Source organism: Saccopteryx leptura, chromosome 6 (assembly GCF_036850995.1).
Source record: "Saccopteryx leptura isolate mSacLep1 chromosome 6, mSacLep1_pri_phased_curated, whole genome shotgun sequence".
Lineage (NCBI taxonomy): Eukaryota > Metazoa > Chordata > Mammalia > Chiroptera > Emballonuridae > Saccopteryx > Saccopteryx leptura.
This window is the reverse complement of record NC_089508.1, coordinates 185,837,408-185,862,192: the sequence shown is the minus strand read 5'-3', so window position 1 is coordinate 185,862,192 and position 24,785 is coordinate 185,837,408. Positions and strand designations below refer to the sequence as shown.

Below are 24,785 nucleotides of genomic sequence, written 5' to 3'. Positions count from 1 at the left end.
TCCGGAGCTGCTCCTGCGATGACAGCCACGATGACTGCGGCCTCAGGAATTTACTACCTGGGCTCCAGTCCTGGTTGCATCACCTACTAGTGACCTTGAAAAAGTTTCCTCACCTCTCTCCGTCTCACTTTCCTCATCAGAAGATCCAGATAACAGTCTTTCGCTGGCCGTTGGTGGGGAGGATTCAGTGAGTTCGTAGTATAAGCACGCTTAGGTATACGCAGCAAAGAGTGAACATTCATGTTAGCATTTATTATTTCTTTATTCCTTTATGGGTTCCAAAGTCTCTTATTTCTTCCTGTTATCTATACTAGCAATTTTTAATCTTATATATTTCTTAATAATTGGCTTAAGATATCCCAATGGAATGGGAAAAGAAGAAAAGCCCTCTAATTAGTGGATCACAAAAAGCAGCGCAGAGAAGAGAGGCTTTGGCGTCAACTCCGTGACAGGGTGGTTATAACTCCTGCTTAAGACATTGGTGAAGGTCTGGCCTGCGGTGGCGCAGTGGATAAAGCGTCAACCTGGAACGCTGAGGTCACCAGTTTGAAACCCGGGGCTTGCCCAGTCAAGGCACATATGGGAGTTGATGCTTCCTGTTCCTCCCCCCTTTCTCTCTAAAAGGAATAAATAAAAATCTTTTAAAAAGAATGCATCTTTCTAAAAGAAAAAGAAATTGGTGAAAACTGACACTAGTTGGACAATAATCAATTAAATCCATCTTAATTGATTATATATAGTAGCAACTCACAGTTGCTGGTACTTTTATTTTTATTTATTTATTTTAAAGATTTTATTTATTCATTTTAGGGGAAAGAGAGAGAGAGAGAAAGGAGGAGGAGAAGGAGAGCAGGAAGCATCAACTTCTACATGTGCCTTGACCTGGCAAGCCCAGGGTTTCGAACCGGCAACCTCAGCATTTCCAGGTTGATACTTTATCCACTGCGCCACCACGGGTCAGGCGTTGCTGGTACTTCTAACCGTTCAACAAATAACACATTCCTATGACACAACTGAGCAACGCTTGTGGCCCCGTGGAAGAAACCTGTTGGTCAACACAGTGAACAGGGATTTTGAACAACTCAGCCACAAGCATAAAAGATTCTCAAACCACTTACGACAGACAAGGAAAAACTGGATCTGATTTTCAGGGAAAAGTTTTCACAAGAGAAAGAGAAAAGGAGACCGGTACTGGAGACTCCAGGTTGGCATTGATTGGCTGTGTGACCCTGGGCAAGTCACCTGTCAGTGAGTGTCAGCCTTACCAGTGAGAGGAGAATGCTGGATCACACGACCTGTCTGCCAACTGCTGGAGAGCTAGGCGGTGACTCAGTCTCCGTTTGACTTAAGTGTTTTGTGGGGACTTCTAGTAAAAAGCTTAACGTAGCCCTGGCCGGTTGGCTCAGTGGTAGAGCGTCGGCCTGGCATGTGGAAGTCCCGGGTTCGATTCCCCGCCAGGGCACACAGGAGAGGCTCCATCTGCTTCTCCACCCCTTCCCCCTCCCCCTCCCCCTCTCCTTCCTCTCTGTCTCTCTCTTCCCCTCCCGCAGCCGAGGCTCCATTGGAGCAAAAGATGGCCTGGGCGCTGGGGATGGCTCCTTGGCCTCTGCCCCAGGCGCTAGAGTGGCTCTGGTCGTGACAGAGCGATGCCCCGGATGGGCAGAGCATCGCCCCTTGGTGGGCGTGCCAGGTGGATCCCGGTCGGGCGCATGCGGGAGTCTGTCTGACTGCCTCCCCGTTTCCAGCTTCAGAAAGATAAAAAAAATAAAATAAAATAAATTTTAAAAAAGCTGAATGTGCTGGCGACCCCGAGTGTCTCCCACGTGTCAGGCTGTGCGCTAGCTGCCCTACCCGACTTGGCTTACTTTATGCTCAGAACTGCCCTTGCCACCAGCGTATGTGCATCTCCCCATCCTACAGAAAACAAAACCAAGGCCTGGAGAGCGTAGGTCCCTTGCCAAGCTCGCTCAGGTAGCATGCAGCAGATCCGAGGTGCCAGGACTCCAAGGCTCACCCTGTTCCCATTTTCCACACTTGCTCCCGGGTTAGCCATGGTCTGGGGCCAGAGGGTGGCAGGTAAGCCAACTCATGCCTGTCCCAGCTCCATTCCCCCAAGCCAAATTCCTCAGGCACCAGGCAGGCTGGTGGGCCTTGACCGAGCCAGCAGCTGAGCACTGCAGTGATTAGAAACACTGCAGGGTTGGAGAGTCAGCACGCCTGTCAGAGTGGCTTCAAACCCAGCTCCCCTGAGCTACAGGTTCCTTGAGTAGATAACTCCCTGTTCTCAGGGTTGGCAGGGAGATTAAAAGAAATCACCCACGTAAAGCTCTCAGCAAGCTACCTGAATGCAGTAAACAATCATTATTTCCAACCTAGCTAAATGGGGGGCGGGGGGACATAAGCAGGAGATAGTGATGAGTAGTTTCTAAGTCAATCTAGGGCAGCAGTTTATGAATGCGGGGTCCATGTGCCCCCTGAAATTATGTGCCAAAAACCGTGTCCACGCTTTTCTTCAGGAAGCATCTTAACCTTTGTCCGATTCTCAGAAGGGTCTGTTGACCGGAGGAGGTTAAGATCTTCCAACTGCTGCCCTGGAAAGTTAGAGCACTGTCCCGAAACACCAAGGTTGAGGGTTCGATCCCCAGTCAGGGGACACATAGGAAGTGACCAATAAAAGTACAACTAAGTGGAGCAACAATGGAATGCTTCTTTCTTCCCCTCTTTCTCTCCCTTCCTTCCTCTCTTTCTCTAAAACCAACCAATAAAAAAAATATATATATTTTTTAATCTTTCAACTGCTACAGAGCCAATTTCCTACAATATTGGTTATTTTTGAAATGGCAGCGTTAGCTACAGTTCTTCCTCAAGTCATGGGAGAAGTTGCTAAGTCCTCTCCCTGCGCCCTAGTCTGGGGGCCTCCGGTACTCTCTCACACAGAACCGGAAACGGTGCCGGGTTTGCAGGTGGTCCCTGGAAGAAGGTCTGACCACCAATCCCAGAAGGAGCAGGGGTCAGGCTTCAGGAACCTTCTCCGGCAGGGCCAAAGACCCAACAACCTTCCTCAGAGGATAATCCGTGCATGTGTTCTGGCATGTCCACTAAGTTCCATGCCCGCACCGTGCCACGCGTGCCTTTGCCGGGAGCTCCCAGGAGCACCTGCAGCTGGTCTGCCACAGGAAGAGCACTCCACAGGGCAGCACCTCATTCCCTGGGGACCCCTCACCTTCCTAGCGGGCCATGCCTCAGCAAGAGCCCGGGGTGCTGCTGGAGCCTTTGGCCCAGTGGGCAGGGCCCAAGCTGCCCACTGGACCCTCTCCGGTTGTTGGGACAACCGTCCTCAGGAATTTCAGCCTCCCAGCCTTCCCCTGGGCGAGAAGGGGACAGAGTTGGCACGGTCAGCTGCCTCTCTGCTGCTCTTCCAACGCTCTGGTGAAAGGAAAAGCTGAAAACTGGAATCCCTACCCCCAGCAGCCTCCGGGCCGGACAGCAAACACAACAGCTCGGCCCCGGGGAGGAATGTGCCAGGACATTCTCAGCGGTTGGTAACCAGAGACGCTATTCTGTTCCTGGTGGCTAAGAAATCGCTTTTCTGACTGAAGGACCACTGGACCCAACTTCTTTGTAAGTTCAGGGGCATCGCCTGGATTCAGGTAAGGAAAAAGCCCAGACAAATGTTAACACACGCACTTGAGAAGCAGAATTTTTTTATGCAATTTTTGTTGGTTTGCTTGTTTGTTTCCCAGCATTAACTGGCCTCAGAGATGGAACTACCATATTTTTCACTCCATAAGACGCACCTGACCATAAGACACACCTAGGGTCTTAAGGAGGAAAATAAGAAAAAAAAATATTCTGAACCAAATGGTGTATTAAAATATTTAATAAAATACTGTATTTTTCACTCCATAAGATGCACGGGCATTTCCCCCTCCACTTTTTTTGGGGGGGAAAGTACATCTTATGGAACAGAAAGTACGGCATCCTGGCAGAATTTACCTCCCCTACCCCAGCACCCCAAAGAAGTCTGGCTCTTTCTAGCTTTGCTCATGTTTTTCCCCTTCCTCTTCACAGCCCTGTTATTCTCCCTCACTTACTCTCAACCCCAAATTCTGTCCTGAGCGTGACCTGTGGTGGCGCAGTGGATAAAGCGTCGACCTGGAAATGCTGAGGTTGCTGGTTCGAAACCCTGGGCTTGCCTGGTCAAGGCACATATGGGAGTTGATGCTTCTAGCTCCTCCCCCCTTCTCTCTCTCTGTCTCTCTCTCCTCTCTCTCCCTCTCTGTTTCTCTCCTCTCTAAAAATGAATAAATAAATAAATAGGTCTCAAATTCTGTTCTGAAGTCAGGAGGGGTAAGAAGAGGCCAAGGAGTCGGAAATCATATCTGAGAGCTGTGGGCAGGAAGGAGATTCCGGAGCACCCAGAGTGGATGCCTTGTGTGCACCTCTCTCCCCAAACTTCCAATGCTGGTTACAACAGGGACCCTAGGATGGCACACAGAGCCCCTCAGAGTTAGTCCCAAACTGAGGGGCGGTACCCCAGCCCAGCACAGGTGCATGACCAGGAGGTACAAGGCGAAGAAGTGAGTGGTTCCCCTGAAGCACTAGTCTGTGTTTCACTCCTCTCCATTGCTCGCCCATCGGCCTAACACAGAGGCGGCACAAGCCTGTGGCTGGTCCCAATGTTGGGGTCGTGGGCAGGCCACAGTATTGAGCTAGAATATCATGATGGTAGCTTTTCTTTTTATTTTATGTTTTTCCTCCACTGCATTTTGAAGGATCCTTTCTATTTCTGGCAATAGAAACTGCTAGTTTCCCACTTGTGAAAGTGGTTTTAAAATTTTCAAACTGAGTTGATTGAAAGTCACATATTGGCCTGACCTGTGGCGGCGCAGTGGATAAAGCATCGACCTGGAAATGCTGAGGTCACCGGTTCGAAACCCTGGGCTTGCCTGGTCAAGGCACATATGGGAGTTGATGCTTCCAGCTCCTCCCCACCTTCTCTGTTTCTCTCTCCTCTCTCTCTCCCTCTCTGTCTCTCTTTCTCCCTTTCTCTCTCCTCTCTAAAATGAATAAATAAAAAAATTAAAAAAAATTTTAAAAAAAGAAAGTCACATATGGCCCTGGCCGGATGGCTCAGCGGGTTAGAGCATCGTCCTGAAGCACAGGGGCTGCCGGCTCCATCCCCAGTCAGGGCGCAGACAGGAGCACATCAACGTTCCCGTCTCTCCCTCCCTCTCTCCCATCCTCTCTCTCTCTAAAGTCAATAAACTTTTTATTTTTTAAATAAGTAAATGAAGTCAAGTGTTAAGTAAGCAATCGCAAGATGGACAGCGCAAAACAGTGTGAAGGTGGTTGGTCCACGTACGATTATTAGAATTTGGAAAATTATACTCAAGTCAGGTGTTTGCAGAAACAATACTGCTTGTCCTCTTCCCAAGGGTAAGGAATCACTGTTGCTCGAGAGGCTTTCGACAGCCATGTTAGCCACTCAGAGCCCCAGAAAAGTCCGCAGATGCGTGACCCGGAGTGAGTTAGCAGAGCTGTGTGCGGGGCTGTCTACTTCCGACACCCAGCACACCTGCCGCAGGAAGCTGCCGGGACCCGCACTGGGGGAAGGACACGGGAGCTCACACTTGTGCGTGTTCTAAAAGAGGACAGGGGACCGCCCAGTTCACCAACACAAGTGACCATGAGGCGGGTGGGGAAGCAGAGTGAGTCGGAATATGTTTGAAGGTTAGACATTCGGAGCCGGTAACGAGCTTGGCACACGAGAGTAGCGTCAACATGACAATGAGCCCCTCGCACTGCTGGGCCTCAAATTTTCTCCTGTGTTTGAAAGTGGGGCTTGGACTCTGATCTTCCATGGCCTTCCCAACTTTTAAGATGTCCACTATTACTGCTTCCCTTTTGAGGAAACCGTTCGTCTGACAAACAGGGAAACTGAGGCTCAAAGGTTCAAGCAGCTTGCTCCAGGAACGCTATCCAGCATTAAAAATTGCTCCTCCAGGTCACCAAGTAATGAGACACTCAGCAGCAAGCTACTGAGCATAGAGCGACCCAGTCAATGTCGAATGGATAAACTTACACGCTCACAGGAACGACTGGGAATCGGGACCCACATCCTCTTTCTGCTTTTTCTTTTTGTTACTACCCCTCACCTCGTCCCACACCCATCCTGGCCTCTGGAACCTCCATCCCAACCCAGCAATGGAGGTCCAGGAAATTCACCTCCTGGCTTTACAGGCACCTGACGCCCAAGGTCACAATGACCAGGTAAAAATTCCACATTCCTTAAGACACTCTGACCACAGACTGTGTGAGCAAAAGACAGCAACAAAGCCTTCCCAGAGGGTGGTCCTTCTCTCCCCCCCAGGATGTACATCAGGAGGGGCTGCAAGAGTGCAGAGCTATGCCAAGCAGTGCAAACGGGGAGAAAGTCTGGAAGCTAAGAGGCCCACCAGGCATCTCAGACTCCACCTGCCTCAGCAAAAAATAAAATAAAATAAAAAAAAATCCCGTGCTACAGCTGGCGTGGTGGCCACCAAGGTCAGGACGCGCTGGTGCAGGGCTGAGGAGCCGGGTCGCCAGAGGAAGAAAGGGAGGAGGAAGAGGCACTGGGTAGGGCTTCGCAGGCGGCCTCTCACCTCTACCTATTCATCCTAACAGCTTTCAAGTTGCTGGGGATTCCTGGAGAACCGGCCTCCCCGATCTGCCCGCCCAGCCCCTTCCTTTCCTTCCCACTCCCGGCCTCCAGGCCTCTCGGGCGCTCCGAGGCTCTTCTCAGAACCTTGGAGGCACCTGTCAAAAACCACACTACTCCAGGCTGCCTTCCCCTGCGCGGAGTGTCTGCCCTTCCTCCAGCAGTCTCCCCGGAATCCTGAGGCCCTACCACCCCCTCCAAACCAGATGCTTCCCCCGCCCCCTCCGCGCTCTCCTCCCCTGGCAGAGAAAAGCCTCCCCGGGCCGCTCCAGCATCCCTCCGCTAGTTCGGCCCCCCTGCCCCCGCCTGACTTCTCGTCCTGAAGGGGGCAGGGGCGGGGCTAGAGCTTGAGGTCAAAACTCTGGGCAGGTGCGGGCTGGGGCCTAAGTCCTCCACCTAGGGATGGCGGAGGGGGCAGTCTGGGCCAACTCCCTGGCTGTCCCCTCCTCCCAGCAGCCCACAGAGGCGGGACCAGCGCTCCCGAAGGGGAGGGGGGGGCTGGGGGGGGGGGGTAAAGAGACCGCCAGCGGCTGGCTGAGCCTCCCCCCACCCCTGCCCTCCTGGCCAGTCTCGGCTGGTGGCCCCTAGGGCAGAAGGGGCCCCGGCTGGGAGTATGGAGGCCCCCTGGGGTCCTACCTGTCTCGTGGGTCGATCCAGCTGGTGGTGCGGCTCGTGTGGTCTATGTAGTAGACCTTGCCGTCGAAGTCGCGCGCCTCCTCCCAGCCCTCCGGCAGGGGTAGCTCCGGCCGGGGCATCTTCCCAAGCGCGGCCCGCGCTCCCCCATGCAGCTCCCGGCCGCCGCTGGGGCCCCCGGCTCAGCGGCTCCGGCCGGCTTTGCCCGGTCCGGGCGGCCGCCGAGGCACCATAATCGGGGCAGGGGGGTGGGGTGGCGCCCGCGGACTGGGGGCCCTAGTGAGCGCCGGCCCGGGTGGCGCGGCTGTCCATGCGGCCCTGCGGCTCCAGCCCCGCAGCTCCAGCCCCGCGCTGCCCGCCTCTCCCGCCGCCGGCCTCTCAGGCTGCCATGTGCGCCCGCAGCGGCGCGGTGCGGGCCCGGGTGCGCGCCCGGCCGGCCGGGCAGAGCGAGCCGAGCGCAGCTGCCGCCTGCCCTCCTCCGGCGCTCTGCGCCCTCCACACCGCCCGCCGCCGCTTCCCCGTTCCCTCCGCCGGCGCCGTCCGTGCCTCCTCGGCTCGCAGCGCTGCGCTCTCTGGCTTGGCGACTCCTGCCTCCGCCAGGTGCGGCTCGTGCAGTGCAGGTAACCGCGCTGCCCCGGAAACGGGAGGCGGAGCGCCGGGCTCCTGGGTTCCAGGTCTCCTCCCCACGCCCAGCGCGGCGAGGGCGGGTCCTAGGACCCGAGACGCGCCCCCTCGTGGGACAGTCCGGACCGCCGGCCGCCCGCCCTTACGCGGCCCGGCTGGGCAGAGGGAGACCGCCCCTTACCTGGGTCCCAAACCGAGTTGAGCCCCAGAAGGCTAGGCAGGACCCGCTCTGCCTCTGCTTCCCAACACTCCTGGCCCTCCCCACACCGAGCGTCCAGGCTTTTGGCACAGGTGACCCCACATCTTACAAATCCCTGCTTCTCTGTTCTGTAGAATCCGGAGTAGGCAAGAAGCGGTTAAATAGAAACATTCTTGTAAATCCGGGAACATAAGTTTTCCAGGATCTCTGATCCCTTCCCCCAACACACGCACCATCTGTCTCCTTCTTATTCCATTCTTCTCCCCATGTTGTTTCACCCATCCCCCCACCTCTCGGATGTACAAATGTAGCTGGCTCTCCTCTGGGTCCCTAAAATCAGGAGTACTGTCAATCCTCTCCCCGAGGAGGGCTCCAGAGGGTGTCAGGGTGAGTATTTTGTAAAAGTAACAGTTACTTCTGCCAGCTGAATTGAACCCACGCGGGCTGTGGGCTAGCAGCTTCACATGCGTTCTCTTCTTTGATACTTTGAGGTAAATAACGGATTTGGGGGTAGCGGGGGTTTTGAAAAAGAACAAAGACAACAAAGCAAAATTCATTTTGAAAAAAAAAATGGAATTTAAAAATCAGACACAGTATTTCTTGAGAAATTAAAAATATAATTAAATACAAAAAAGGTCGCATGATTGGAGGATCAACTGGCTAGTGTTTCCTGAGTGTGCTCAACCCTCTGGGGTTCTCTTTGCCCTGGAGCTATGTCAGGAAGCTGGACTGGAGGAAAGAAACCCAGGGCTGGGGTGTGACCGCTTGACTGAGCCCCACAGTCTCCCTGAGCAGCCAGCATCTGTGCTGTGTGGGCCCCCGGTGTCCTGAGCAAGGGAGGAAACCCCCAGTTTGTGGTCTCAGTCCTCAACAGAGAAGAGCCACCATGGCAGCTCCTCATCTCCAAATGCCTTCCACAAAGTCAGTTACTTCCCTGAGGCCAGACCTATGGACTCGGTTCGGCCCTTCCTTCCTTCCCTCCTTCATTCCATAGATACCATGCATGAAAGTCCAGAAACCTGGGCCTCTCACGCTGGCCACCAACAGCCAGAAGTAGGAGTTCCTCATCCTCTCACAGGGAATTCCCACAGCTCTCTGCACTTCCTTGGACCAAGCCCTGACTAGATTAAAAACCTCCCACTGTTGATTAGGGCCGTGGCTCAAAAGTAAAATCAACATGGTGCTGGGTAGGTGCCTCACACACATGAGCTCACTTAATCCTCACAATAACCCTCCGGAGTAAGGGAATCCTACTTATTATACCCATTTCACTGATGAGAAAACTGAGGTTCTGAGGTGCTGTACTATTGACCAAGGACACAGAGCTGATCAGTAGATCCGGGTCTGCCTCGCTAGAGCATTCAGGTTCAAACATTAATCTATACTTGTGTGTGTCTCTCTCTTTAAATTATAGCAGGTCCTCGAATAATGTCATATTGTTCAGCGCCGTTCTGTTACATTTATGCTCTGGGACCTTAACTCCTGTTTACATCCATGATCCCGTGGTTAAATTGGTTTCATTATGCATTGTTTCTCCTAAAGTCCTAGAGCCTGTGGACCACGCTGAGCTAGGACTGACAGTACTCCGCAACGCCTAGACCGACTCCTGGATCTGAAGTATTCTACGTGCTGATGAATGCTTGTCTCTGCTGATGCTTGCTTCATAATTTTTTTTGGCTGAGAAGCAAAAGCCCTGGAAGCAAGCTGTTTGGGTCCCAAACCTACCCTGTTTTCTAGCCCTTTGACCTTGAGTAACGTGCTCAGCCCAAGTGGCAGCCTGACCTCTAGAAAACGTAATACAAACTCAGCAGGCCTGCTGTAAATAAAGGCAAAAGGAAAGAGAAGGATAGTGGCCTTGCACCCGGCAGTAAGCCGTCACCCCAGGGCCCCCCTGTGGCACATTCGGAGTGCCAGTGCCTGGCAACAAGCATGCGCCAGTGAAATGGGAACCATGAAGTATCTGCCGTTCCAAACGCAAGCCCGTGCCCTTCCCCTTCCTGAAAATTATGCGTGCTTGCCTGTCACAATCCTCCTAACTACTGGTTTTGTTTTCCCCTTGTTTTGCAAGCCAGCCTTCTCACTGGTTGGCTCACTAGTGAAGGGGAAACACCTTCCACACGGCCAAATTCAACTTTCCTGCCAGCCCAGGTGCTCGAGCCCCGGCATTTTCCATGTGGCTTGTTCCTCTGGACCTTTGCCCCCGAGCTGGGGTGTAGGAAAGCGGGGCCAGAACAGGCATGGACTCCTTACAGCCTTGGTCTGCTCGTCCGTCCTCCTTCATTCCAGCCCACCGCCCCAACCAAAGACTCCCAGGTTATCTTCCAGAAGCTGCGAGCAGGGTGAGGTAATAAAACAGATGACTGCCTGCCCCATGTGATGGTGGGTGAATCATCCCCCAGGCATTCTTCAAAGCTGCGGACAAACGTGAAAGGGATTAAAGGTAAAACCGGCTGAGCCACGTGACGGGGTGAATGGGACGTTACCCTACAGGTGACTGAGCTGCAGGAATCCGAGTGGAAGGCTGTGTCTGACCGCCCATGAGTGGAGTTGGAGGACACAGCAGAAGTGACCACAGGCCAAGCCTTTCGTTGTTCGCTTTCTCATCTAGGTGGCCCACAGGAGACCTGTACCTATAGCAGGCTGTCTTGTCTTTAAAAAAAAGACGCCTACATACAACTGTCCCCGCCCGCCGCCGCAGCCGCCAAAGAAGAAAGCCAGTTTCCTCCACACATGTGTTTCAGAGCATCCGGGCAACATATTTCACAAAGACGATAAGGAGAAATTAAGCCTTAAAAAAAATAAAATAAAATCAAGGAACAGATACATCAGCAGTAATTTCCTGTTAGCTTCTGCTTTCTTCAAGGGAGTGGGGTTGTGGAAACCTCTGCTGAGAATTTCCCTGACGCCACGGCCGCCCCTCCCACACGGCCTGAGCGCGCACACAGTCACGTTTCTGACGCTGAGCTGACACTGGCCCCTTTCTGTAGCCGTGCCTTAGCTGGAATTCATCATCGAGCCCATGGACTGTTCTTTTCCATGGTGGGGAGACACTTCTTAAAGCCAGGGAAAGTTAGGGTGGATGAAGCCTTGGCAGGAGAGATGGTTTCTTGTTTATCTCTGGGTCCTCAGCGCTTAATATGGTGCTTGAGCATAAACCGGCGCTGGCCAGGGGGCTCAGTTGGTTAGAGCGTCGTCCCAGTCAGCCAGGGTGCGGGTTCAGTCACCAGTTAGGGCACGGACAGGAACCAACCAATGAAAGTATGAACGGGTGGCACAATAATTTGATATTTCTCTCTGTGTATCTTCCTTTTTCTCTAAAATTAATTTTAAAAAAATCAAAATAAGTCTAGCATTGCCTACTTATTTTACAAATAGGGAGATGGAATTTCTATGATTCATGAGGCACTGCCCTGGTTCTCATTAATCCCATTTTACAGATACCTAAGCTGAGACTTAAGCGACTTTTTGCCCTGAACGATGGCTCGGTTGGTCAGAGCATTGTCCCACAGCACAGGGGTTGTTGGTTCGATCCCCGGTCCGGGTACATACAAGGGATTGATCGATGTTCCTGTCTATCTCTCTACCTTCCTCTCTCACTAAAATCAATCAATTAAAAATTTTTTTTTTTTTAATTTTATTTTTTACAGAGACAGGGAGTGAGTCAGAGAGAGGGATAGACAGGGACAGACAGACAGGAACGGAGAGAGATGAGAAGCATCAATCATCAGTTTTCCATTGCGCATTGCAACACCTTAGTTGTTCATTGATTGCTTTCTCATATGTGCCCTGACCATGGGCCTTCAGCAGACCGAGTAACCCCTTGCTGGAGCCAGTGACATTGGGTTCAAGCTGGTGGGCTTTTGCTCAAACCAGATGAGCCTGCGCTCAAGCTGGCGACCTCGGGGTCTCGAACCTGGGTCTTCCGCATCCCAGTCCGACGCTCTATCCACTGCGCCACCGCCTGGTCAGGCTAAAAAAAATTTTTAAAAAGAAAAGGAAATGACTTTCCTATGGTCATGTCATCATCAATAGAGCCAGGGTTCCAGGTCGGCTCCCGGTGGGTTTTGCTTGTCAAGTCGGCACTAGCAGCCTGGAGGGGAGGGGGTGCAGGAGCGGCCAGGAGCCTAGTCTCCAAGGGCCTTGCGTTTGGACGGCGTGTCCACCTGGAGTGGTGGGAGGCGGGAGGGCGCCCCGCTGAGGCCCGGCTGTGCTCCCCAGGAGAGGGGCAGGGTTCAAGTGGGGGCTGTGAATTCCAAGCAGGAGACGGCTCCCCCTGGTCCTTGCCCAGCACCTGTGCGGCGACAAGGTGCACCTGAGGATTAGCAAGCAGGGATGGAGCTCCACCCACAGGCTGGATGGAGCCGTCTCCACGGGGGGGAGGGCCACGTCGCTCCCTGCACTGCCTGCCTCCTCCTCTCCCCCTTGTTCCTGGCTGGTTCATTCATGAAATGAACAGGGATTTCTCCTGGACACGACTATCGCTGGGCTGTCAGGAATGGTGCCGACTGGACTCTCCCATCCAAGGGTCCTCTGGGTAATGAGGGCTGGGAGCTGTTGTGTCTTTCATCAGTGAGGAAGTAAATTATGCACAGAAGGAGGAAGAGGAGGTGAAATCTCAGTCTCAAGGGCAGGAGGGGGTTGTAGAGAGGAGAAGGCTTGTGAGTAGAGGGAGGGGGTTCCTGCAAAGCTTTCCTCCGGTCGCATCTCAGCGCAGAAGAGGGGCTCTAGTGGGAACAGGGGTGGGGAGCCGTAACCAGCAGAAGCCTCAGAGGAGCCCTGGTGGGAACGGGGGTGGGAGCAGTAACCAGCAGAAGCCTCAGGGGTATTTATAGAGCTTCAGAAATCGAGCATCGCCATGGTACCCGGGCACTTCAATTAAACTCTCGCCCTACTGTTCAGGGACGGGTGGAATAAAATGCTATTTACGTGTCCACTGCTCCTGGTTTGATGCCTCATTCTAAGATTTTAAAATGAGCAGTCTGCGTGAACTTTACAAGATAACACAGCAAAGGTTGGGGCTTCAGCCTAGATAAGTTGCCTCGACCGAATGGCTGGGTGGAGTAGTGGGAAATACATGGGCAGGAATAAAAAATCTGTGCGTGAAACTTGGCTCTGCATCTTGGTCCATGTGTAACTCTGGGCGTGAGACTGTGCCTCTTTGAGCCTCAGTTTGCTCTTCTGTCAAATGGAGCCACGACACCCACCTCACTGTCCCCTCATGACAGCTGAATGAGACTATGTAAATAAAGTGCCAACTCAGCCCCTGAAACACAGGAGTTCTTTGAAAGGTGGGTCTCTCGCCTTCTTGGCTCTTGATTCATTTATTCAACAAGAGTCTTGTCTGTCAACTGTGTACCAGGCAATGGGGCAAGTGCCCAGGGCACCGGGTGGTGTCTGGTCCCACGGGGCTTACAGTTTAGTATGGAAGAAATACAATCTACTTATAAAGTGTCAAAAAATGATTGGAGGCCCTGGCTGGTTGGCTCAGCGGTAGAGCGTTGGCCTGGCATGCGGGGGACCCGGGTTCGATTCCCGGCCAGGGCACACAGGAGAAGCACCCATTTGCTTCTCCACCCCCACCCCCTCCTTCCTCTCTGTCTCTCTCTTCCCCTCCCGCAGCCAAGGCTCCATTGGAGCAAAGATGGCCCGGGCACTGGGGATGGCTCCTTGGCCTCTGCCCCAGGCGCTAGAGTGGCTCTGGTCACGACAGAGCAACGCCCCGGAGGGGCAGAGCGTCGCCCCTGGTGGGCGTGCCGGGTGGATCCCAGTCGGGCGCATGCGGGAGTCTGTCTGTCTGTCTCTCCCCGTTTCCAGCTTCAGAAAAATACAAAAAAAAAAAAAAAATGATTGGACTTTGAGCAATGGGTATACAACATAATCAACAGTTCAAATGCTATTGAAATGTTTGCCTGAGACCTATATGCTCTTATTGATCAATGTCACCGTGTTAAAGATAATTTTCTAAATAAAATTTTTAAATTAAAAAAGAAAAAAAGAAAAAATACAGTCTACAAGTCAACACATGAGTAAATAATGGCACGTGGCGGTCAATGACAAGAAGGAAACACAGGTGCTATGGCAAAGTCTGGCAGGGTGGGGACTCGCAGGAACTCTGCTGTAGACGGGGCCAGAGAAGGCCTTTCTGAGATGGCACTGCGGCCGGAACCAGAGGCAGCCGGCCACGTGAGGCGGCGCAGAAGGAGCATTGCAGGCCAGGGGAGCAGCGGGCGGAAAGGTCCTCAGCGTGGGGTCTGTTCACCACTCCCAGAGAGCCCTGTTTCCATTCCACTGAAAACCCTAGGGGGCTGTTACCAAGGGCAGAGGTCTGAGCTACGCCCTAAAATGTGTAAGGTTTTAGGTGGTCGCCCTAAAATCTGGTAAGGTTCTCTGACCCCAAACACGTGGCTTCCTGCACTGTTGTTGACACCCTGCTCCCCAGCCCTGGTAACTCAGCTGCGGTAGCCTCCAGAGGTGACACAGCATACCAAAGGTTGGATACTTTGCTTACTCTTTCTTGAGAGTCTGGGGTGGAGGGAGAGGGAGAGGGAGAGGGAGAGGGAGAGGGAGAGGGAGAGGGAGAGGGAGAGGGAGAGGGAGAGGGAGAGGGAGAGGGAGAGGGAGAGGGAGAGGGAGAGGGAGAGGGAGAGGAAGGAGAGGGAGAGGGAGAGGGAGAGGGAGAGGAAGGAGAGGGAGAGGGAGAGGGAGAGGGAGAGGGAGAGGGAGAGGGAGAGAGAGAGAGAGAGAGAGAGAGGGAGAGAAGCATCAACTAGTTGTTCCACTCAGTTGTGTACACATTGGCGGCTGCTTATACGGACCCACCCTGGTAGGGATTGAACCCAGGACCTTGGTGCACCGGGACAACGCTTTATCCACTGAGCCACCCAGCCACCCAGCCAAGGCATCAACTTTACAGAAGTTTAATTGTCTGGGCGTGAATTTCTTGGGTTTACCTTGTTTGGGGTTGCTGGTTCAATCCCTGGTCAGGGCACATACAGGAACAGATCAATGTTCCTGTCCCTCTTCCCCTTCCTTTCTCTCTAAAACTAAAAAAATAAAAAGAAGCCCTAAATGATCTAATGTTTCCAAAAACACTTTGTCAAATATTTCTGACATCTCTGTCATTTTGGGGTTGACATCTATGGATTTTTTCACTCAGTCTGAAATCTTCCTGGTTCTTGGTACAATGGATGCTATTTGACTGAAGCCTGGACATTTCTGTCTTATATTCTGAGACTCTGCATCCTAGAGACACTGGTTCTCCGATAACAGTTCCGCAGGGAAGAGGGAGGGGTCAGGAGGACAGCACCTAGGTAAGCCAGGTGAAGGGGGACATCCAAGCTCCCTCTCGGTCTTATTGACACCTGGAAGGGGTGGGGTCCTCATTGGCCTTCTCTGACACCATCCCAGGACAGTGTTGGGCACCTAGCTCATCACAGCCTCCTGGGAGTAGAGGTTTAGGGTCCCTACCGCAGTGGCAGGTGAGAGTGGGGTCGCAGTTCTTCTGTGATATTTCGCTAGAGCAAGTGGTTATTATCTAAGAGTTTCCTGTTTGCTAGTCTGTGTCTTTCCTGGTCTTTGACTAGAGACAGGAGGCTTTTAGGACCTTTTTTGGCAGGGGTCTAGACCCATTGCCATTCCTGGGTTGTTCCCCCCCCCCCCCCCCCGAAGTTAGGAGCAGGGAGGCAGAGAGACAGACTCCCACATGCGCCCGACAGGGATCCACCCAGCATGCCCACCAGGGGGCGATGTTCTGCCCATCTGGGCCATTGCTCTGTTGTGGTAGGAGCCATTCTAGCACCTGAGGCAGAGGCCATGGAGCCATCCTCAGCACCTGGGCCAACTTTGCTGCAGTGGAGCCTTGGCTGCAGGAGAGGAAAGGAGAGATTGAAAGTAGAGGGGGAAGGGTGGAGAAGCGGATGGGTTCTTCTCCTGTGTGCCCTGACCGGGAATTGAACCCAGGACTTCCACACGCCAGGCCGACGCTCTACTGCTGAGCCAACCAGCCAGGGCCTTGTTGCTGTTTCTTTTTATTTCTGCAGCATGCATTCTGGGATATGCGAGGCGAAAGGAAAACCCAGGGAACGCAAACTGATTACCACGTTGTTCCTCGGGTCCTGAGGTCCCTCGCCATGTGCTTTCTCTCCCTGCACTTTCAGAGCCTTCATATATTTGTTTTGTGTATTAAATGCCCCACATGGTTTAAGTTCATGGGAGGCAGAGCGAAAGTATGCCTATGCTATTTTCCTGGAAGCAGAAATTCATTGCTTCCTCTGAGCCAACAAAACTCCATGTGTCTGACCTGGAATTCACTCCTCTGCCCCAAGCCCCAGCGCGCCCTCCTGGTTTGACCCACCCCTCACCCCCTCCCTGCCGCCACTCTACGGTTATCTAAATGGGAGACTGCGGGTTCTGCCTTCATGACCTCCCATGTCTCTCTCTTCTTTTTGACCTGAGCCCCAAGCTCAGGGCCTTTGTCTGACTCAAGGAATTTTAATGGCATCTTAACTGATCTTTTTTTTGTGTGTGTGTGTGGCAGAGACAGACAGAGTCAGAGAGAGGAACAGATAGGGACAGACAGACAGGAAGGGAGAGATGAGAAACATCAATTCTTTGTTGCCAGCTCCTTAGTTGTTCATTGATTGATTTTTCATAATGTGCCTTGACCGGAGGGGCTACAGCAGACTGCTCAAGCCAGCGACCTTGGGCTCAAGCTGGTGAGCCTTGCTCAAACCAGATGAGCCTGTGCTCAAGCTGGCAACCTCGGGGTCTCAAACCTGGTTCCTCCACATCCCAGTCTGACACTCTATCCACTGCGCCACCGCCTGGTCAGGCTTAACTGATCTTATAACTTGTATTCTCAGGGGTCTCTAACCCATCCATTATACGATCTAGTCTTCCTAAACCCAGGGACTAAAGATATATATTCCTCAGGGTCAAATTAAAACACAGCCTGGGAGCAAACACCTCTGGAAAAATGTTAGCTCTTCTAAAGTAAAGAGATTTCCTACAGTGGGGACATCTCAGCTCTCAGGGAACCTACCTCCAGGGCGAGCAGCCAAGAGAGCAAGAGTGAATACAGAATTGCCCAAACCTACTGAACTAAAATATCCTTTTTCTACCGGAGGCGTCTCTGGAATACGGTGTCTGCGACAGGAGCTGGCAACCCTTTCTGTAAAGCGCCAGATAAGAACTATTTTCAGCTTTGCAGGCCATATGGTCTCTGTGGAAACTACTCGCCTCTTCATTGTAGCTGAGAGCGGCCACGGACCGGACGATGTGTAAACATGCGGGGCACGGCTGTGTGCCAATAAAACTTGATTTACAAAAAACAGACCACTGGCCCTCAGGTTTTTGTTTACCTACCTGCCCCTCTAATGGAAACACTATTTTAATTCCAGAGACCTGGGGGCGTCATCCTAGATTCCTTCCTTACGCGCCCCTGTGCGCTTTCTACTTATAAGAACCTGGGATCCTATCCTCAAAATGTGTGCCTGTGGCCACGCCTCCGTCTCCTCTTCCACTGGCTTAGATGTGGGCCGTCAGCACCTGGACAGGTACAGCCTCCCAGTCGGGCTTCCACTGGACCCACCATTGTATACCGCGTCCTAGGACATCTGATCGTGTTGTCCCCTCCCCCCCCACCCCCGGTGCTTTGCTGGTGTTCAGGTAAGTCCAAGCACCTTACCGGGTGTTGTATCAATTTTACGCCTGCCCCCCCCCCCACACACACACACAGGTGAGCTTGTGTGTGTGTGGTTTAGACACGTTTGACCTTCCTCACCTCTGGACGTTCACGCAGGCTGGCTCTCCTGTTAACAACACTCCTTCTCTGCCCTGGCTGGGGAGCTCAGTGGGTTAGAGTGTCGTTCCGATACGCCAGGGTTGTGGCTCCATCCCCTGGTCAGGACAGATGCAGGAATCAACCAGTGCATAAATAAATAAATGGAACGACACATCGATGTTTCTCTCTCCTCTCTCAAATCGATTTTTTTTTTTTTTTAAAAGAAAAGCTATAAAGAACATTCTTGGGACAACTGGGACGATGTGCCCATGTCAGTGTGCAGCGTGTTGCTAGTGACGGTGGTGTTGTTATTGTTACACAGGTGAAGCCAGCTCCTAGGAGACATGAGCTGAAGCATCTGGGTGTGACGGCCATGATGTCTCCGACTTCCTCTCAGAGGGCTCGGGGACCACGCGAGCCTCTCGGAGGCAGGACGGGAGAGCCCGCAGATGGGGCACACACGCTAACGGCCGGTACACGACGGGGGAGGTCTCGCGTTTTACGTTCCACGCGGCTCTCACCATCCCACTCAGCCTGGCAGCTGTCACGGAACCCACCTCGCTAAGTGCTGGCTGGGCTTCAGCCACAGCTGCGAGGCCGCCCGCCTCGAGCTGAGGACGGAACGGCTTAAGCTGCCGGTGGACTTCCTGCCTCTGAACTTCTGATGTTGGGCTCCGCGCGGCTTCACAACCAAGCAGCCCAGCCGACGGCTGTCTCTCTCTGGGTGAGCCACAGGGCCTGAACTCTAGATATATCTCATAGAGCTTAACATTTGTATGTATAGCGGAAATACAGAAAACAAACCAGCAGAAAGATAGGGAGAAGCTTGCCTGCTTGATTCCAAATACAGGAACAGGAATATGGGCTTGGATATGAACATGGGGCACAATTTCTAGCTTGACCCAGGATGGGGACACTGTCTGGTTCATCTTTCCGGACAACTCCCTGGATGTCCCTGCAAGAGCTCAGCTGGGGGGGGGGGGCATGCTGCCCCTCTCACGGTCACCCCATCAGCTGGGGAGGGGCATGCTGCCCCTCTCACGGTCACCCCATCATCCAGCTTAAGGACCAGAATTGCCTCGGAGGCTGACGACTTGCACCTGTTCCCAGGCCTCAGTCTCCTGTCATCTCAGGGGCCCCCTCCCACACCCAGAACTCACTCCAGCCTCACGAATGTAAAGTAACCCTGTGGACCCAGACCCCGACCTGCTCGACATTTAAATCCAGGCTGCGGAGTGGCTGGGATAACATAACTGCTCCCCACCCTGGGAATAGGAAGATCCCACCTGCTCACGGGACCTGGGCCTTAGAGTGCAGGGTGAAGTTCTAGACCCATCTACAAGGAGACTAGGGTTACAGGTGTTTCTGAGGGTGCGGGAACCAGGAGCCCCTTCCCACTGGCACCCTCCTCTCCCCGGGTGCCTGCGCTCAGCTCCAGAGCAAAGAGAAACCAGTTCACGTCACAGAAGAGAAACTCACGTCCAGTCGGCAGGTTAACAAGTAACATGGTTGCCCCCAGGAGGGGCAAGGTTCACAGGTGTGCCTTTGTGAATGCCAGGCTGGGCAGAGGAATTCTTGGGGCAGGTGGGAGGCAGGTCCTGCCACCCCTCGGAAGAACCGCGTGGACACAGTCCACGGCCTGGGTTTGCTCAGCAGGGCCCCCCGCCATTGGCGTGGGGGGTGGTGGTTTGGGGGTGGGGGTGGACGGATGGGACTCCCTGCTTCCAGGTGGTGGGAAGTTCTCCATCTGTGAGGCTTCTCCTGGGGAGCGGGAGTGCCCCCCCCCCCCCCCGTCAGAAATGGAGCAGCGGGCCAAGAAGATGGCCAACAGTCAGCCCGGCGAGGCCTCGAGGGTGAATAAACGTGCTTTGTGAACGCTGAAGGGCGTCGCAGGGGCAGCGGCAGGGGCTGGAGGCTGGGCCGATTCCTGGCCATTTCCACTGGAGCCCCGGGCCCGGGAGTGCAGGCCTGTGCCCTGTGCCCGGAGGCAGGGAGGGTCTCTGTGTCGCCAGCAGAGCAGGTGGATCTTTGTCACAGAAGTCCTGTGTGTTGCTAAAGCCAACAAGCAGGTGACATGCTTTTGTCTCCCTACCCTCGCTGCGCCCTTCAACAGGGACGCTGGCTTGGGATACAAACGGTAGCGTGCACACGCGTGTGCGCACACACGCTTTGTCATGCTTCTCCCCCTGGACTCTCACCCCCACACACATGTGGCTTAAAACCTCCCGCCAAGCCCACCCCCTGCAAACAGGCTGTGCCGTCCTGCTTCCCAGGACGCACCCGCGGGGGTCTCTCTGCGGGTCCGCAGGGCCCAGCGCCCTCTCCGTAGGAAACTGCAGCGTGGTGGCCGCGCGTCCTGGGCGGCGGCCCAGGCAGCGCCGTCTCTGGCCTCCGTCGCCCTGTGCACTTGCCCTCCATCAGGGAGTGGGGGGTAGGGGTGTCTCAGGCTGAGTGTCCCGGAACGAGGCCCTGGGCGTTCCTTAGAAAGTGTGTCAGGGTCCTGGTGGATAGCTCTGCGGGTTGGAGCTTCACCTGGAAGCAGAGGTTGCTGGTTCGATCCCCGGTCCTGACGCACAGGAACAGATGGATGTTCTCTCTCTCTCCCTCTCTCTCTCTCTCTCTCTCTCTCTCTCCCTCCCTCCCTCTCTCTTTTCCCTTCCTCTCGGGGACACCCCTGGGCGGGGAGGGACACAGGAGGGGAAGCTGGCAGCGATGGCCTCAGCAGACCTCACCTACGGCCAGCTCTGGAGCTGGGACAACCTCAGATGTCACTCACCAAGGCAAGCAGCCAGGCCTCGGTGCCCCCCCCCCCCCGTGTCTGTGGGCCAGTGACTGGCAGTGGGCTTTCCCTGGGAGCAGTGTGACCTTGTGACCCTGCATCGGGCAGCTTCCTTCAGCGCGAGCAGCCTGCCTGGCCAGGGATGAGTGGGGACACCGGGGTCCATCTGTACACACTGCAGGGGCTGGTCCACACTAGGCAGACAGACCCATGGAATCTGGGTACATAGGAAATAATCTCTTTTTTTTTTTTTTTTTTTTTGTATTTTTTCTGAAGCTGGAAACGGGGAGAGATAGTCAGACAGACTCCCGCATGTGCCCGACCAGGATCCACCTGGCACGCCCACCAGGGGCAACGCTCTGCCCACCAGGGGGCGATGCTCTGCCCCTCCGGGGCGTCGCTCTGCCGTGACCAGAGCCACTCTAGCGCCTGGGGCAGAGGCCAAGGAGCCATCCCCAGAGCCCGGGCCATCTTTGCTCCAATGGAGCCTTGGCTGCGAGAGGGGAAGAGAGAGACAGAGAGGAAGGGGGGGGGTGGAGAAGCAAATGGGCGCTTCTCCTATGTGCCCTGGCCGGGAATCGAACCCAGGTCCCCCGCACGCCAGGCCGACGCTCTACTGCTGAGCCAACCGGACAGGGCCGGAAATAGTCTCTTGCTGCTTCTACCACAGTTTTAAAATTTTCCATCATCACCACCATCATCACCATCACCATCATCATCATCATCATCATCATCATCGTTACTATTACTAACATTGGCAAGCCTGAGTTCTTGACTCTTGGGCGTCAAATCGCCCACCTCTCTGAAGTCAGCAGAGAAAACTTCTAACCCAGGGACACCCTCCTCTCCTGATGGCTCTCTGACCTTTTCATACTCTTTTGTGTCTGTCCCCACCCCCAGTCCCACCCGTCTCCTGGAGATCCGCCCATTTCCGTGCTGTGGATGCAGCCCCACCCCCACCACACACACACACACACACACACACACACACACACACACACACACACACCCCCCTCCAGGGCTGACGGAAAGCTACCAACCAGGGTGATGTCACTGAGCGGGGCAGGTCCTAGCACACAGAGTGCCGGCCACCGGGCCATGAGGACACTGAGGAGGGGACCTGGGCTGCGGCCTGCGGCCACGTCTAACATAAAGAAAGGACAGGAGGGCCTGACCAGGCGGTGGCGCAGTGGATAGAGCATCGGACTGGGATACGGAAGGACCCAGGTTCAGGACCCCCGAGGTCGCCAGCTTGAGTGCGGGCTCATCTGGTTTGAGCAAAGCTCACCAGCTTGGACCCAAGGTCGCTGGCTCGAGCAAGGGGTTACTCGGTCTGCTGAAGGCCCCTCGGTCAAGGCACATATGAGAAAGCAATCAATGAACAACTAAGGTGTCGCAACGAAAAACTGATGATTGATGCTTCTCATCTCTCCGTTCCTGTCTGTCTGTTCTTATCTACCCCTCCCTCTGACTCTCTCTCTCTGTCACTGTAAAAAAAAAAAAAAAAAAAAAAAAGAAAGAAAGGACAGGAGGGAAGAAATAAAACCTTATCCTGACATTTCAGCCTTAGCATCTTCCCCCGAGCCCAGGAGGAAGGCCCTCAAGAGGTCCCCAGACCCCTCCCACCCGTCACTTTCTCATGTGGCCTGCTCTGACACTCGCCACAGTCACACAGGGTGGGCTGTCCCTCGCTGGTCAGAGCCGGCGACTGCTCTTTGCCGGGAGTGCTCAGGGTCTCTGCCTCAGAGAGGTCCGGGGGCCAGGGGGAGAGCCTGGGAGAGGCTGGGGGGGAGAGCCCGGGGGAGGCTGGGGGGGAGCAGTCGCTCGGGGGACCTGGACAGGGACCCCGTCCTTAGTCCCGGAACCCCTGAGGTCCGGGGGCCAGGGGGAGAGCCTGGGGGAGGCTGGGGGAGAGCAGTCGCTCAGGGGACCTGGACAGGGACCCCATCCTTAGTCCCGGAACCCCTGAGGTCCGGGGGCCAGGGGGAGAGCCTGGGAGAGGACAGGGACCCCGTCCTTAGTTCCGGAACCCCTGGCTTGGGGGTGCCCCTTGGGTGAACATAGGCCAGGCCCGCACTGATAAACGTCTCCTCGGGGAGAACTAGCCTGCCTGACCAGAGAACCAAGATGCGGGAGAAACGAGGGAGGAACAGGGCTTCTCCGCTGAGGGCACGCCCCGCCCCAGAGGACCTTTGCAATGTCTGGAGACATTTTAGGTTGTCACAGCTGGGCGGGCATCTAGGGGGCAGAGGCAGGGACGCTGCTGAACACCCCGCGGTGTACAGGAAGCCCTCTAAAACGAAGCCACCAATCCCAAGTGTCCACAGCACCCACAATGAAAAACCCTGGGTGGGCACCTAGGCTGGTCCAATGGCTGTGAGAGGCAGTCCTGCTCTCATGTGGGCGGGGGGACTGAGGGCCCAGAGGTAAGGAGCAGGGGACATTCCTCACCTTCTCCCCCAACACACACAGTTCTGTCCAGGGACAGGTTCTCCAGGCTGGTGCTGGACCGAAGCATCCTTTTCCCCAGAGGAACGGAAAGGCCCATGGTGACCTCAGGGGCCTTGGTGGGGGTGCCTTGGGGGACTGGGTGCCTTTTCGGTCATTCAGGTTCAGCCTAGATCTTCCCAACGCACTGCGGGTACCTGTCTGCGTTCTTCCTTCCAGATCCCCGTCAACGCTGAGCGCACTGCTTCCCTGCCCCCCACCCGTGCCCCCCACGCCCGCCCAGCTCTCTGCTCTGTTGTGCTGCTACTGGGCACTGACTCCTCGTTCCCCACTTCCAGCTCCTGGTGGATGTGTTCTATTCACCCCTGTACACCCAACCCCGGCCTCTGTCCCCCCGCACAGTGTGGACATCATATCAGCAGCGAACACGGCTGTCTGCTTTTATCTTCTTGGGGGAACCACCCCTACCCTCTCTTGATGGCCTTGGAAGGTCTGATGGGATTTGGGCCAATTCAAGGTCTTTTGTGAGTTGAAGGGAGGGGTCTCTCTGCTGTTTCCAGGGGTGCCGCAAGGAAGTGGGTTTGGGGCTGCCAGCAATCACCTCTCCCTGGGGACAGCCCACCTGGGAGTAAAGCCACACCTAAGAGAGGCAGGGCTGGGGGTGAAGCAAAGGCATCCGCTGAGCCCCTGGATCCAGCTGTGCCTGAAATCCGTCATGCCTTTGGTCTTCCCAGTCTCTGCTTTGACTTGGGTTTCTGTCACTTACTGTCAAAGTCTCCTGATTAACACAGTCATGCCACCCAGGGGTGGGGGCTGGGAGCTGGGGCAGAGCCAGTCTGTGTTCACCTTCACCCCTCCTCCTGCCTCCTCCCGGAGAGATGGTCCAGGGGTTGGTGTACAGGGGGCCGGCCTTCTGGCCAGTGACTCTTGCCCTACTCAGAGTGAAATCCGCAGGTATTCGGCTGAGATAACACTCGGATAAGGGGTTGCCATGGGCGTGGCTGGGGAATGGAAATAGTGGGACAAGGACAGAGAGGAGAAGAGGGATCGCCAGCCACGGAGGGCATGCCTGTTGGGTTGTGCGACTTCATCCGCCCCCTCCTCTTCCCCAAGCCTGGGTCTCTCATCTGCTCCTGACTGTCTCAGTGAGTGGATGTCAAGTTCACACAAGATCAATTCATTTGTAGGGCAGGCTTTCCTGAAGAAAGACGTGTGAAGAGAGCACTTGCACTGTGGGGAATTGGGTGCAGAGGGCGGGGTGCCACTGGGAGGACTAGAGAAGCGAGGAGGAGGGGGAGGTGGGGGAGACACCCCCATGGAGCACTCAAGATGGGCCGAGAGGGGCAGGAGGAGATCTGGTTCTGTTCAGCTCAGGCCCGGGGACCCTGGGGCCCTACTGAGGGCTGAGGGTGTGGCCAAGGTGCCAGCTAGCTCCCTCCCACCTCCATTACCCTCAGGACTGAGGACCTGGGTAAGGACCCCAGCAGGGCACTATGTCATCTCTGGGTGGAATGTCCCTAAGGGGCCAGCAAGCCTCTGGCTTCTCCTGTCCTGCCTCCAGGGTCTGCTAGCAGAGAAGGGCCCTACTCCTTTTTAAAAAATTAATTTTTTATTTAAAAAA

General features: G+C 54.7%; 1 protein-coding gene across 1 annotated transcript in view; it reads right to left on the bottom strand.

Annotated features, from left to right (window-relative positions):
• Positions 1-7,972, bottom strand: part of WWC1 (WW and C2 domain containing 1) — a 130,958-nt gene extending 122,986 nt beyond the window's left edge. Inside the window, exon 1 of the mRNA XM_066388590.1 lies at positions 7,337-7,972. Coding sequence (XP_066244687.1) covers positions 7,337-7,455 — 119 coding nt within the window. The 5' untranslated portion in view covers positions 7,456-7,972. The remainder of the gene's footprint in view (positions 1-7,336) is intronic.
• Positions 7,973-24,785: the final 16,813 nt, after the last annotated feature.